This window comes from Onychomys torridus, chromosome 8, assembly GCF_903995425.1.
Source record: "Onychomys torridus chromosome 8, mOncTor1.1, whole genome shotgun sequence".
In the NCBI taxonomy this organism is placed as follows: Eukaryota; Metazoa; Chordata; class Mammalia; order Rodentia; family Cricetidae; genus Onychomys; species Onychomys torridus.
In genome coordinates this window covers 89,897,417-89,911,899 of record NC_050450.1, presented here as the reverse complement: position 1 = coordinate 89,911,899, position 14,483 = coordinate 89,897,417, and the positions used below count along the sequence as shown (strand labels likewise).

Here is a 14,483-nt window from a genome sequence, read left to right as displayed (position 1 = left end):
CCTTCTGCTTCTGGGTGGGAGTGGGGTGCAAACAAAAACCTTTAATTAAGACCATTAGCTGGTGGGGTGACAAAGGAACTTGGCTAGAGGAATTTGGCCAGCCGGACTCTGCCTTCTGTAGAACTCAGAGCCTCACATGTTTCCTTTGTTAAGCTAGCCCACAGTTTGTTTTGAGAATGCCTGAGGGGCCCAGGGAGCCAGACAATTAAAAGCCAAGCTCATTTTGATATCTGAAAACCACAGCCGCCTGAACGTGGGAGGTGCTGGGAGAGCTAGCTCTGTCCCTGCCTCACCACCCCCCTTGGGTCACCTGGGAGTGCCAGCAGCAATTTGGAAGTTTGCTGAGCTCGAGAAGTCTTGCGGAGGGCTCACTCTGAGCACACCCCTTTCCCCCTGGAGTGGGGGTGGTGAGGAAACATGGGACCAGCCCTGTTCCAGCCCCTCCTTATTGGCTGGGCATGAGGCAGAGGGGGCTTTAAAAAGGCCACTGTGTCTAGGCTGGGGACTGGAGCCTGTGCTAGGGACTGCCCTCCATCTGGCACCATGCAGCTCTCGCTAGCCCCGTGTCTTGTCTGTCTGCTTGTTCATGCAGCCTTCCGTGCTGTGGAGGGCCAGGGGTGGCAAGCCTTCAAGAATGATGCCACAGAAATCATCCCTGGGCTCAGAGAGTACCCTGAGCCTCCCCAGGAGCTGGAGAACAACCAGACCATGAACCGGGCAGAGAACGGAGGGAGACCTCCCCACCATCCCTATGACGCCAAAGGTATGGGGCCGAGAAGACAAGTTGTTAGCATGGGGGTCCAGGGAGGAAAGTGGGGAAGTTTTAGAATCTGCTCTTTGGAGGCCTTGACGATTAGGTAGATACTTGCCTCTGCCACACCAGGGGAGGGACAGGCTTGCCTGGAAGAATGCTAACACAGTGTTAGAATCTGAGGACAGGCTTGGGGGGCTGGCTGAGCATCCAAGTTAGTGGGGAGACTCAGATCAGCCAAAGCTGACATTAACGTGGGCTTGTCAATGGTTCAAAGAATCTCCTTGAGATTGAGGACATGGAGGTCAGATCTAGCTGGACCAGTGGGGAGGTGACAAGGTAAGGCTGGTAGCAATGGCACCTGATGGATGCTGGATGGCTGTGGCTGTCCTGTATCCCACATGGCTGCTCCAGGAGGTAAAGCCCTAGCTTGAAGGTGGAGAAACCAAGGCTCCTGAGATAAAGGGGGTAAGAAGAGCAGAGACTGGAAGCTGCTTGATCCAGCTGTGCACAACCTAGATTGGGTTTGAGTGGCAGCCGGAAGCCAGAAAGAACCCCTTCAGTTCTCCTTGTTGAGCCCAGTAGGCTAACCCTGGAGAGCAGAGTTTTAGGTACAGTTTTAGCCCCTGACATGAGTGGCAGTTGAGTGGACCATCCCCCGTCTGGGCACAGGTGGCACCATCTGCCCTCTGCTTGCACCCTGGCCCCAGCTTTGCCTCATTCCTGGGGACAGTGCTTGTGGAGGCAGGCCTACTCGGAGAAATGCCTGGGGGTTCAGGTGCACAGCTGGCAGGAATGACTGACTGGGGTGGGGTGGCAGCAGGAGGGATATGCTCCCGAGTGATGACCTTGCTGCCTGCTGGTCACCATCTGAGTGGGACAGAAGCTCACTTCCCAGGCTGTCACCACACTCTGTGTCTCCTGTCTGCTAGCCAGTAAGGGATGGGGGGAGAGGGCCACCCCAAAGGAGCATGCAAGGCAGTCACGTTTTGCAGAGGAAGTGCTTGACCTAAGGGCACTATTCTTGGAAAGCCCCAAAACTTATCCTTCCCTGGGCAAACAGACCGCCTCCACATACCTCCTCTGCAGGGGTGAGGAAGTCAAATCGGTCCAGAAACCAAAAAGCCAGCCACAGGAGGATGACAAGGCGCGCGCACACACACACACACACACACACACACACACACACACACACACACACACACACACACACCCCTCCTGCTGTGCCTGCTCTCTGGGGTGGTGGATCCTGGCCTCTGCTCCTCTCTGGTTTTGGTCCTGGAACTTTTTTTTTTTTTTTCAATCCTGTGTCATATTAGCCTGTGGAACTTTGTGGGGTGGCAGAACTTGTTTATGAATTAGCTAGTTTAAAAGCTCCCATCCACCTAAGCTCACAGCAGGAGCCATAGCCTGGATGTGTGCTCATGAGATAGATGAGGCCAGGCCATCAGACCCAACTTCCCTCACCAGAGCGTGGATTACCATGAGCCACTGGACAAGAAAGCCGGGTATGCAGCAGGTGTTAAACAAATGCTTAAGGGAGCAGAAGCTGTGGGGTTGGGCTCAGAACTCTGACCCCCTCTGCTAAGGAAGTAGCCAGCAAAGAGTGAGCGGCCCTCTACCCCCACTCACCCCCAACCTGGGACCTTCTGACAAATCATTTTCACCCTTGCAGGAGTCAGAAGGTGCTGGAGTCCTGGGCAGGGGTGTCAGGCAGCCCAGCCCTGCCTTTGGGGCAAGTTCTTTTCTCAGCCTGGACCTGTGATAATGAGGGGGTTGGAAACGCTGCCTTTGGTTGCTTTCAAGTCTAATGAATTCTTATCCCCCCGCCACCTGCCCTTCTACCCGCTCCTCCACAGCAGCTGTCCTGATTTATTACCTTCAATTAACCTGCACTCGGTTTTCCATCTCCTGGAACCCCTCCCCTGCCCCCAGTAGCTGGTAAAGGAGTTTAGAAGGGACCAGAGCCAGCCAGGTGTGGCTAGTGGCTGCTAGGCAGGGCTGGGGATAAGGAGCTAAATTAGAAGAGAGCTTGGTTAGTATGCAGGAAGCCCTGGGCCGGATCTCTAGTATCTCATAAGCCAGACAGAGTGAGTGGCCCACACCTGTATACCACCACCGGGCAGGTAAGGACGGGAGAGCAAAAATTCAAGATCATCCTCAACTACACAGCCGGTTTTGAGGCCAGCCCTGGCTACATAAGACCCAGTCCTCAAACAAGAACCAACTGCCAGCTCTGAGTCTGTGCCACATAGTGCCCAGTATGATGCGCATGTAGTGGATGAGGTCATTGAATCCTGGAGCAACTTATTTTACAGATGTGGGGAAGAGAGACGTCAAGTTACTTGCCCACAGATGGCAAAGAAAGTAAATGATAGAGCGCTGGTGTTTGATCACTGGGTTCTAAGGACAGAGAGCAGCCAGGGAGAGATCTCCTCCCCCGCCCCTCTTCCCCGCCCCACCCCCTACCCCCTCGCAAGCTCCAGAAGTACCTGGTGCTTCCTTTCTATAATCCACGCATTGGTGCCAAAGCGCCAGAAGAGCGGCAGGTTTGGAAAAAAGCAGGGAGGAATGGTGGGAGCAGGCCAGCCTGGGTTAGGGTGCCACCCTCACACTTCCCTCTCTCCGCAGACGTGTCCGAATACAGCTGCCGCGAGCTGCACTACACCCGCTTCGTGACCGACGGGCCGTGTCGCAGCGCCAAGCCGGTCACCGAGCTGGTGTGCTCGGGCCAGTGTGGCCCCGCGCGCCTGCTGCCCAACGCCATCGGCCGCGTAAAGTGGTGGCGCCCGAACGGGCCCGACTTCCGCTGCATCCCGGACCGCTACCGCGCGCAGCGGGTGCAGCTGCTGTGTCCCGGTGGCGCGGCGCCGCGCGCGCGCAAGGTGCGTCTGGTGGCCTCCTGCAAATGCAAGCGCCTCACACGCTTCCACAACCAGTCGGAGCTCAAGGACTTCGGGCCGGAGACCGCGCGACCGCAGAAGGGTCGCAAGCCACGGCCCCGCGCCCGGGGCGCCAAAGCCAACCAGGCGGAGCTGGAGAACGCCTACTAGAGTGCTCCCGCGCCCACGCCGCCCCCGCGCGATCCGACTGGTTTTCATTGTAAAGCCTGCAGCCCAAGCCAGGGGCACCAAACCTTCCAGGCCGTGCGCGGAGTCCCTAACCTGTAGAGTCCCCTCGCCCTCCTGCCCGCTGCGGGGGGGTTCCTGCAGGCCGGGAGAAGGAGCTGAGTCATAGACACTGAGCCACTCTGCCCAGCCCGGGGCGGGGTGAGGGGTGGGGGGTGGGGAGAGGTGGAGGACCCTCCTATACTCGCCGGTTCCCTACGGGACAAGATAGCATTTTCACCATAAAGGGAGGGAAGTGTGAAAGAACCTGGTTAGGAAGTACAGTAAGATTCCCCCACCCCCGCGCCGCTGTGTGCAAGAACACGGGACTAGATAGGGTTTGGGGCTTTGGCTTAGCCACTGAGTGTGAGGTTGAACTACGTGGTTCTCTTTTGGTACCTCAGTGTTTCCTTTGTAAAATATGGGTCAGGGTGAGAGTAAGACTCTCCAAGGACTCTGCTGAGACTCCAAGGACATGGGCTGATGGAAGGGATAGGGAGTGAGAGAGAGTGAGGGAGAGAGAGAGGGAAAGAGATTTTTGGTTGGCAACTTCCTAGAAGGGGCTGTTGATTCCTGGCCTGGCCTCCCCAGATGTTTGGCTACCCCCACTCCTTCATCTCAAATTTGCCTTCAACTGGGGTTGGGTCCCAGACATGGTGGAAGGGACGGAAATTGCAACCCTGTTCCCCAAAGCTCGGTTTCCTGCCCCTACTGCCTTGACACATTTTAAAGGAGTTTCTACACAACAGTTGAAGGTCGTTGGGGGTTCCAACCAAAGATGTCTCTTCCAGGACAGCTCCTCCAGCCTGCCACCCACGGACACATTTCTGTCTAGGAAAACAGCTTCTCTGTGCTCTCCTTCGTGATGGCATATTTTACATGAAAAATAATAATAGTGTGGGGGGAGGGGACAAGTGCTGTACATATGCTAAGAAGCTGTGAGGCGCCACAGCCGCCACCCACAAATCTTTTTGTAAATCATTTCCAGACACCTCTTACTTTCTGTGTAGAATTTAATTGTTAAAAAAGGGGGGGGGGGAGAATGTTTGTAACCGAAGCACATGGGAGGAGGGAGGCCCCTGGGGCTAGCCTGGTGGCAAACTCTCCACGTGGGACTGACTCATCCACAAGAATGGAAGTCGTGGTTTTTAAAGAGTTCAGTGACATATTTATTTTCTCATTTAAGTTATTGATGCCAACGTTTTTCTTATAGAGAATGACAGTGTTAATAGCGCTTTGTGCAGCACAAGTGTGGTTTTTTGGCAACCGGAGGCATTGTTAATAAAGACAATGAATTATGACCAGGAGGATGTGGTCTCATTTTTTGGTCAACCACACACAATGTCATCTCACACCCTTCCCTTGGTCACAAGATCCAACCCTTGAAGATACCTTTGACGACTCTCTGGTAGCCCTTGTGGCCATTATGTGCTACCTTTGAAAAGTTGTATTCACTCCTTCCTTTCTGAACCTAGCCCTTGTTGCCCTGCTGGGCCAGCCTCCTCTTAGCAGACTGCCCTCCAAACTGTCTCCCCAACGTGCGGGCGTCACCGAATCATTCCCCTTGCCCCACATCTTTCTCGCATCAAGACTTTGTTCACCTTGATCCTCACCCTACTCTCCCAAGCCCTCTTGCTGAGACTCCAAAGGGCCCTGCTGATCCCTCCCTCTTTAGTTCCCCGACTCCCTTTGTCACCACGCTCTTGAGTTCCTCCCTTTCTTTAGGGTTCATGGAACCTTTCACTTGCTCCCCGAAGCTTCCAGGAATGTCCCAGTGTCTGATGCACCCTCTCTCTTGTGATGCCCCACACCATAAGACATCATAATTCCAACTCTTCCCTTGTGTGCTCATTTCACGGGATAGTCTAGTCTGCCCAAGCCTTACTTGATGCTGGGATAGATGTAAATCCAAGTATAACTGAGGACCAGTGTGTGGGGAACTGGGCCGAGCTTTTTCTAAATGTGAATTTTACACCACCACCCCCCCACACACACACCAGTTAAAGTGTGAGGTCTTCCAAGGCCGAGGCAATGCCTGGCTCTTCTCTCAACACTGGGTCTCCTGAAAATGCTTGATAGTGTTGCATGCTGGGACTCAGCAGCTACTTTTCAGTTGCAATAAGAAGAAATGGGACTGGTGGGGCAGTACGTGCCATAAACCTAGCACCTGGAAGATGGAGGGTGGGTGAAAATAAGAGAATTGGAAGTTCAAGGCCAACCAGGGCTACATGTGGCCCTGTCTCAATCTCCCCTCCTACTCCCAACCTGATTTTTTAAAAAAGGATTTGAAACTGCAACACTTTAAATCAAGTCAAGTGCATCTTGTGTCAGGGGAATGAATACTCTCCCTAAAGTAGGTGTCGGTCTTTGATTTGTGTGTGCACATGCTGGAACTGAACTCGGGACCTTGTACATGCCAGGCAAACTCTCTACCACTGAGCTCTATCCCCTGCCCCTACTGTTTTGTTTTTTTTTTAAACTCTCAATAAATCCCCCAAAATGAATTATCACCATCAAGTCTTTGACAAGTATTACTGAGTGTCACCAGACTCCCCATGGCTCCAGCCCCCCTGAAGAGTCCTTCAGAGAATCCAGGCATCCTGAAGAATGTCCCAGAGCAAGGAGGCAATGGAGACCTTGGCCAGCCCCGCAAGGTGGTGTGGTACAGAGAGTGAGAACGGGAACTCCGGAGGCAGGCTTGTGCTTGAGACTGAGTAAATCGGGGTGCCCAGGATTAAAATGCTTTCCCCACAACCAGCTGGAGCTCAGTCCCTGGTACTGGCACCCACTCAGCTACTCAGAGTCCAGTGGGCACACTGGGGAAGAATCAGCCTGGACTGCCTGGACTACTGTGATTCAGAGCCAGGAAGGAATGATTAGCTTTACGGTGACCCCAGGGGACAGTGGTTAGAAAAGGGATACAGAAGAGGGAGCTGCTAGAGGTATGTCTGAAGGAGAAGGGGTCCTAGACCCTCTGAGCAAAGACCCCACTCACACAAAGGCACTGAGGCTGTGCATAGCCGTCTGTGGGTACACGGGAGCTCATCCACCATCCTTCAGTATGCCCTTGTATTCCCACCACATGCCAGGGAGGTGGGAGTCCAGAGAGTCCAAGTAATGCCCAAACCTGAGCATGCCTAGAACTTGCTTTCTGGGACGGGAGATGTAGGAGAGACCATCTTCGGCTACCATCCCATTACCATGAAGAGAGAGAGAGGAAAAAAACAAAAAAACAAAAACAACCCAAGGGCTAAATTGTAGGTCAGGTTAAAGTTTATTTATGGAAAGTTATATTCTACCTCCATGGGGTCTATGAGGCTGGCGCCAATCAGAAAGAACAAACAACAGGCTGAGCTGGGAAGGGTGACATTTTATTGTGGGGAGCACGTGTGCTTGGGGTGCAGCCAGACACGTGGCTTGTATTAATAGTCCGCGAGTCCAACAGACTGAGGGACAGAAGGAGACACACACATACCACTCATTTCTCGCTCAAAGAGGCTCTACTTACACCCTAAGAACAAACCGTGCCTCATCACAAAGGAGATAAGAAACTCAAAGGAACCACAAGATCCCCAAGTTCCCCACTTTCCTTGCAGCAGGCAGAACTTGGTTGCAGGGATGACAGAGAGCCTGGGGGAGCCCACCTGTGTGTGCACCAGGCCCAGAGCCACAGACACTGAAAGCTGGTGCTGGAAGCCACGTGGGCTCCTTCCACAGGTTCCCTGACATCAGCTCACAAGCCCTGATCCTGTCCCCTGATCACTGAAGATGATAGCACTGGAGCCTGCCCTGTTCTTGGAATGCACCCTGCTTTCCCTATCTGGGGGCACATGAGCTCTTAGGTCTTCGGAAGTTTCCACGGTCATGGGAAATGTTCCTGTTTTGTTTTTAATTTAATTGTGTGTATGAGTGTTGTTGCTTGAATGCAGGTCTGTGTACCAGTTACATGGCTGGCGCCCAAGGAGTTCAGAAGAGAGTATCAGACTCCTCTGAACTGGAGTCGCAGACAGTTGTGAGCCACCCTGTAGGTGCTGGGGATCCAACTGGAAGAGCAGCAGGCCTGTGCTCCTAACCACTGAGACGTCTCTCCAACCCACCGCTCAGGTTCTGTCTGTGACTGAAGAGATTGGAGGCAGAGAGGAGTCCCTTTTAGTCAGTACAACCATGATGTGCCTGGTGGTAGGGCACCAGGGTAGGGAGGGTGGTTCCCCATGACTGCCAGTGGCACGGTAGAATTATTAACAGCTCCAGTTTTAACTCTTTAAAAAGTCCCAGTTTGGGATAGTAGATATGAGTTCCCTGTTTTGAAGGTGCTGAGGTCCAGGTGTCCATTTCCAAATGCTTGTTCCTCTTTCCAGGGTAGGGGGAGCTCCCTCCCTGCAGGTAAACATGTCCATCCTTCAGCATAAGATAAGCGTCCTTTCCCCAACGACAATCAGACCAGTCCAAAGGCCTTCATTTGTCTTTCACCAAGAATACCACTTTTTGCCCGATGTGGTGACACATGCCTTTAATCCCAGCACTTGGGAGGCAGAGGCAGGCAGATCTCTGTGAGTTCAAGGCCAGCCTGATTACATAAGTAAGTTCCAGGACAGCCAAGGCTCTGTAGAGAGACTCTGTCTCAAAACAACAAACAAATGAAATAAATCACCCCTTCCTTGGAGTGTTTGTCTCAACAGTTGATTAATCATATTTTCATGTGTATCTCTTGGCCATTCGTTTTAGACTATAATACCCAGGAGAGCAGGGACTCTCTCTGTTCTTGCTCATTTGGACACCCCCAGAACCAGGTATATGGGAGATACCTAATGTGCTGTGGTTACACATTTGCTGCTGTGGATTGGTCAGATGGGAGGGCTGGGTGTGTGCCCGATGATGGAAGGAGACAGGAATGTGTGACTTAGGGCAGAAGAGGATTTTCACACAGAATAACACTCTTTTTGTGCATAGGTGTGCATGCAGGTATGTGCACATGCATGCAGAAGCCAAAGGACAACCTTAGTATAGTATTTCTTGGCTGTTGCCACCCCACTCCCTTGAGATGGAGGTCTCTCAATGGCCTGGAGATTGCCACATGGACCAGGCTGGCTGGCCACTGAGTCCCAGGGATCTTCAAATCTCTGCCTTTCTACAACTGGGATTGCAACAGTACATGACCGTGACTATTGTTTTGTTTTTTAATGTGGGTTCTGGGGTTTGAACCCAGGTCCTAGTGCTTGTAAGGCAAGCCTTTACTGACTGCTTTATCTCCCCAGCCCCTGGGACTCTAATCAGGTCACTGAGGACAAGTCCTAGCCCCTATACTCAGCAAATTCCTGGGCCTGCTGAGAGTCCAGAGGGAAGAAAGAGCAAGCTGTGGTGCTGTGAGGGATGGGATGATCCCCATCCGCGAGGAAGCGCAAAAGTGAACACTCGGTGCTCAAGGCTTGGGGTATGGTGAAACAGAGAGGCACAGGAAGGAACTAAGGCAGATGAACACAGGCTGGATGGGCGGGGTGCTGCATACATGGGAACCTGGCATCCAACAGTTACCTGCATGGGGTTTGGCATGCATCAGGCTCTTTAACCAGGTTCGTGGCACAAGGAAACAGAAGTCAGGAAGAGGAGCAGATGGGAGCGGAGTCAGAGACTATCGGTCATGCCTGGAGGGGTGGAAGCAGTGAATGAATCCCCACAATTAGGACATTAGCTCCCTGGGGAAGGGCAAGAAGCTGGGCTGTGAGTACTAAAGGAATCTTGACAGACATCACATCTTGTGTCTGGCAACAGGGCTGCTCTGGAGGCTGAGACTTGACTCGCGTGCTCACGTGATTCCCCAGAGACAGTCATCTGGGGAGCCTGAGCTTGGTTCTTGTCCAAGTAGGTGGAGCTGGCAGTGGGAAGCTGCAGCTATAGATGGCCGTAAGAAGGGTCTGAAAAGGAGGAGGACCCAGACCACCAGCCTCCCGCTCCCTGACAAAGCCGTCAAAGGGGAGACAAAGGCAGGAGAGAATGGTCAGGAAAGAGAGGAGTCAGAGAAAGGAGAGTGAGGCAGAAGCCAAAGGACAGACAGAAACAAATGTGTCCTGCAACCGCTAACTGAGTGCCAGCTGCATGCCAGACAACAGCAGCGCCAAGACTGTTGGTCACGGCACCTGATGCGACTCCCGACCCAGTGCTGGCAGAGGTGGGGCATGCACAAGGCATGGTTTGGATCCGGACACACTCCTCTTCTTGTTCTGTCCCAGTTGTGATAAAGCACCTCAACAAAAGCTACTTTAGGAGAGAGAGAATGTATAAGGATTACAATTCCAGTTCATAGTTCTGTAGGAGCGTCAAGGCAGTGAGAACTCGAAGGAGCTTGTTACATCCACAGTCAAGGACAGAGAGAGAACAGATACATACATACCTAATACTTAGCTCACTTGCTCTTTTATACAATCCAGGACCCAACCCGTGCGAATGGTACTGTTTCTTTCTAGGTTGAGTGTTCGTATTCAAGACATTTTCCCACAGACATGCCCACAAACCGACCTGATGTAAACAGTTCACCATGCAGACTCCCTTCCCAGGTGATTCTACACGGTGTCAAGTTGACAAGGAATAGTAACCATCACAGCCTCTCAGGCTTCAGGCGTGAGACTGAATTCTCATTGTAAGTACTGAGATGAAAACTTCATCCAGCAACAGCATTTTGAGCAGACCCTTTGGGGCAGGGACTGAGACTAGAGATGGTCGTCTGCAGAGCTCCATGATTGAATCCTGAAGGCTGCCTAAGGAGAGAGAGGGCCTGGAAGAGACACACACACCTTTTGCTTTCTCATGTCATGTAACCTGCTCCTTGGGAATCTGCTAGCAAGAAGGCTATCACCAGATCACTCACCACTTTGCACCTCCAGAACTCAAAGACAAAATAAATTTGGTTGTTACTGTCGTTAAGACATAACCAGTCTGTATTGTGTTATTGTCGATGGAAAACAGCCGTGCCCAGATGGATAACACATACATTGCATAATGTCTGGAAATGAAAAGCTGTATAGAGAAAAATAAAATTAGCTAGTGAGCAGATAGAGAGCCCTGAAAGTGGCCAGGCTTGGGCCTCCCAGAGGAGGTGGCATGTAAGGCCTAAAAATATACGGAATGAGCCACATGAGGGCCTGGGGTGCCTGTGCCAAGGGGACCTGTCAATGAAAAGCACCGAAGGCATGTCCAGTGGAAAAAGGACCCCATGAATTCCTTTGGATGTCCATACTCACATCTCCATACCAATGCTCCTACATAACCCCACTTCCCCAAAACTCTGGAAGCCAGTACAGTAATTAGAGTAAAGTGTGTGTGTGTGTGTGTGTGTGTGTGTGTGTGTGTGTGTGTGTGCCTGTGTGAAGTAATTAAAGTTGTGTATGTGTTGTTACATATTCCCCTGGCCCTATTAACTGAAGACCAAACGACCCCAGAGAGGCATGAGGAACACACCGTTGATTATACTGCTACTGCACACGTTCTTAAATCTTCTGTTTGGCTCCTCTAAGCCTGTTAGCATCGGGCAGACTATTGCCACAGGGACATGCCCTCCCTTGAATTCCTTCTAGGGTGCACAGCTCTTCGGAAAGTCACCTGAGGTTGCAGGACAGCCTTCCATTTCCCTGTGCCACATGACTCCACTAGGCTGGGATGGCAGCCGAGCTCTGCAGGTCAATTGCACCATGTTGGCCGTTCTTTCCCTCTGTAGCTCCAACCTGTTCCTAAAAATTGATGTATGCTGGGTGTGGATGCTCTCAGGAGGCAGAGACAGGCAGACCTCTGTGGGTTCAAAGCCACCCTGAAACAGAGAGTTTTAGGATATTGAGGGCTATGCAGTGAAATCCTTTCTCAAAAAAAAGAGGGGGGTGGCGGGGAGAAAGAAGATGGGTTCAATGGTAAGAAAGAGATCCGTGCTTTAAGGCATCTAGAGCCTGGCATGGTGGTACATACCTCTAATCCCTGTGTGCATGGTCCGCCTGCATCTAGATGAGCCAGGGGGAGGGAGAGGGGCTGACTGAGTCTCCCCCAAAGCCCGCTTTTCTGATGGCACTGGAGGAGGGGAATAGGGGGTATGATCAAAATATGTCATATACCTGTATGAAATTATCAAAGAATAAGTTAAAAAAATGTTAAAAGGATAAAAGCTGGTCTGGAGAGATGGCTCAGTGGTTAGGAATTCTAGATGTCCTTGCAGCGAACCTTGCTTTGCTTCCAGGGCAGCACCCACCTGACAGCTCACAACTGTAACTCTGCTTCCAGAGGCTCCAACACCCTCTTCTGGCTTCCATGGACAAAACTCAGGTTCTCTGCAAGAGCACCGAGTGCTCTTAACTGTTGAACTATCTCTCCAGCCTCAAGGTGGGTCATTTAGAACTACTGGACAGTGTTCCATTTTGTAAAGACACCACTATCCGTTCATCCATTTTCCACTAGTGGGTATTTTGATTCTTTCTAATGTTCTCTCCAGCACAATCTATTAGAAAGACACTGCATTTGTCTCCTCATAGAATGGAGAGTAGAGGGCTCAATGGGTAAAGACACTTACCACCAAGCCTGGCCACCTAAGTTCGATCCCTGCATCCACATGATGTAGAGAGGGCAGAGATTGCTGCAAGGTGTCCTCTGACTTCCACACTTCTGTTATGGTGTGTCTGCACCTCCCCCAATAAATAAAGATAATTTTAATTAATTAATTAATTAATTAATTAAGTTATTTATTTATTATGAATGCAGTGTTCTGCCTGCAGGCTAGAAGAGGGCACCAGATCTCATTACAGATGGTTGTGAGCCACCATGTGGTTGCTGGGACTTGAACTCAGGACCTCTGGAAGAACAGTCAGTTCTCTTAACCTCTGAGCCATTTCTCCAGCCCCGATAATTTTTAAAATTATATAAGGCAGGGTTTCTTCAGGACCCTAGGAATGGTTTCTATGGTTTTGATGTCCCCCGCTAGAACTTATGCTGAGGTCCAATCTCCATTGTGACATCCAGAAAGCTGGGACTTTTAAGGGACACTTGGCTCCTGGGAACAGAGTCTTCATGAATGGATTGATAGGCTATTGAGAAAGTGGTTTTGTTATGGTACATGCTTGCCAGGTAATGACCTTCACCACGTCTTAACCCAGCACAAAGCTCTTCCAGAGACCACACAAATACTGCCACCCTATTCTTAGACTTCTGGAGTTGTGAGCAAAACCACACTTCTCTATAAATTAATTAGCTTCGGGTATTTTTATTATAAGAATAGACCGAGACAGTTCTAATACAAAATCCATCTCCCTTCCTTGTTCAAAGTCCACTACGGCTTCCTATTATCTAAAAGATGAACTCTGAACCTAGGGTTTAGGTCGCCAGTACCTATGTCAAAACAAGGCACAGGAAACAGCTCTTTAACTCTAGCGGGTCAGGGTGGAGACAGGTGAGTTTGCAGGCCATCCAGTCAGTGAACTCCAGGTTCCACAAGAAATTCTGTCTCACAAAACAAGACATTGATTGAGTGACTGGGGAAGACGTCTGGTATTGATTTATGGCCAACACACACACACACACACACACACACACACACACACACACACACACTGAGGTGAACTCTGGAGGGGGCCCATCTCTGCACATTTGTATCAGGACTTTAGCACTGAGTTTGTCTAGAGTCAGAGTCTGCAAGTGTTTGCTGAATGAATACACGTGTGGCTGGCGGGGGTGGGATCTGCAAAGTGATCCTCCTTCTCGGGCTGACAGCATGAACTCTGGTCAGCCCCTCTGAAGAGTTTCTCTCATTCAAGCCCTTTGCAACATCATCATGGGTGGTGGGGAGGGGGGAGAGTAGGGTCCCACCCCCAGACATACCAAGCCTGTGGTTGTTTACCCAGGACATTATCAAGGACCCAGATGACAGATAACTCTATCACTTGGCCAACAGTTGGGTATTGCAGTGGTAGGTTATTTCTGTGTCTGCAGAAAACAGTCCAACTTGGACAAAAGAAATAAATGATATCATTTTTCATTCAGGCAACCAGATTCCGTGGTACAAAAGGCTCCCTGGGGAACGAGGCTGGGACAGCATGGCTCCTGAGAGGCTATTTCCATCTGTCAACTTCTCTAATCTCTTGCTTTGCTTCCTCTGTCTGCTTCCTTCCTCTCACAGGGGCCCAGTGGAGCCAGTACCTGGGGGGGGGGGGCACTTGTCCTCTGGATTGGAGGCGGGGTGGGGGAAGCTGTGGCCCAGTGACTTTTCCCCCCTTTCTTTTTCTTAAAAACAAGTCTCCATTTAAGATAATGAGTCTCCTCATTCACTCACGTTCACTATTCATAGGGACCTATCCACCCCCACCCTGTCAATCCAGCTAAGTAAGACAAGTGAAATCTAAAAGGGAACATTTTTCTAAAAATGTGGCTGGATAGTTTGCAGGTGCTAAACCAGGGAAGATCGTCTAGGTTTCCCACTCCCTGCCAGCCCAGATGCTTTTCTTTGGAAAGGAGATGCAGAGATGGACCTAGGCTGCCAGCCTTTGATGATGGTGTCAGGGTGACTCTTTAAAATGTCATCCATACCTGGGATAGCAAGGGCTCTCCCGGAGGCTTTGATCTTCCCATCATGAGAAAATCCCACTTCTGGTCCAGTTAGC

The 14,483-nt window shown here is 51.1% G+C and overlaps 1 protein-coding gene across 1 annotated transcript; it reads left to right on the top strand.

Annotated features, from left to right (window-relative positions):
• The first annotated feature begins 543 nt into the window (after nt 1-543).
• On the top strand, nt 544-3,982 carry Sost (sclerostin). Its single transcript, XM_036197445.1, has 2 exons — nt 544-763; nt 3,383-3,982. Exons 1-2 carry the CDS (start codon nt 544-546, stop codon nt 3,802-3,804), a joined length of 642 nt encoding a protein of 213 aa, XP_036053338.1. The 3' UTR covers nt 3,805-3,982.
• Nucleotides 3,983-14,483: the final 10,501 nt, after the last annotated feature.

Coding starts and splice junctions, on each gene's coding strand:
- Sost (XM_036197445.1), top strand. CDS start 544: ATGCAGCTCTCGCTAGCCCCGTGTCTTGTCTGTCTGCTTGTTCATGCA. Junction 764..3,382: donor CCATCCCTATGACGCCAAAG/GTATGGGGCCGA, acceptor CTCTCTCCGCAG/ACGTGTCCGAATACAGCTGC.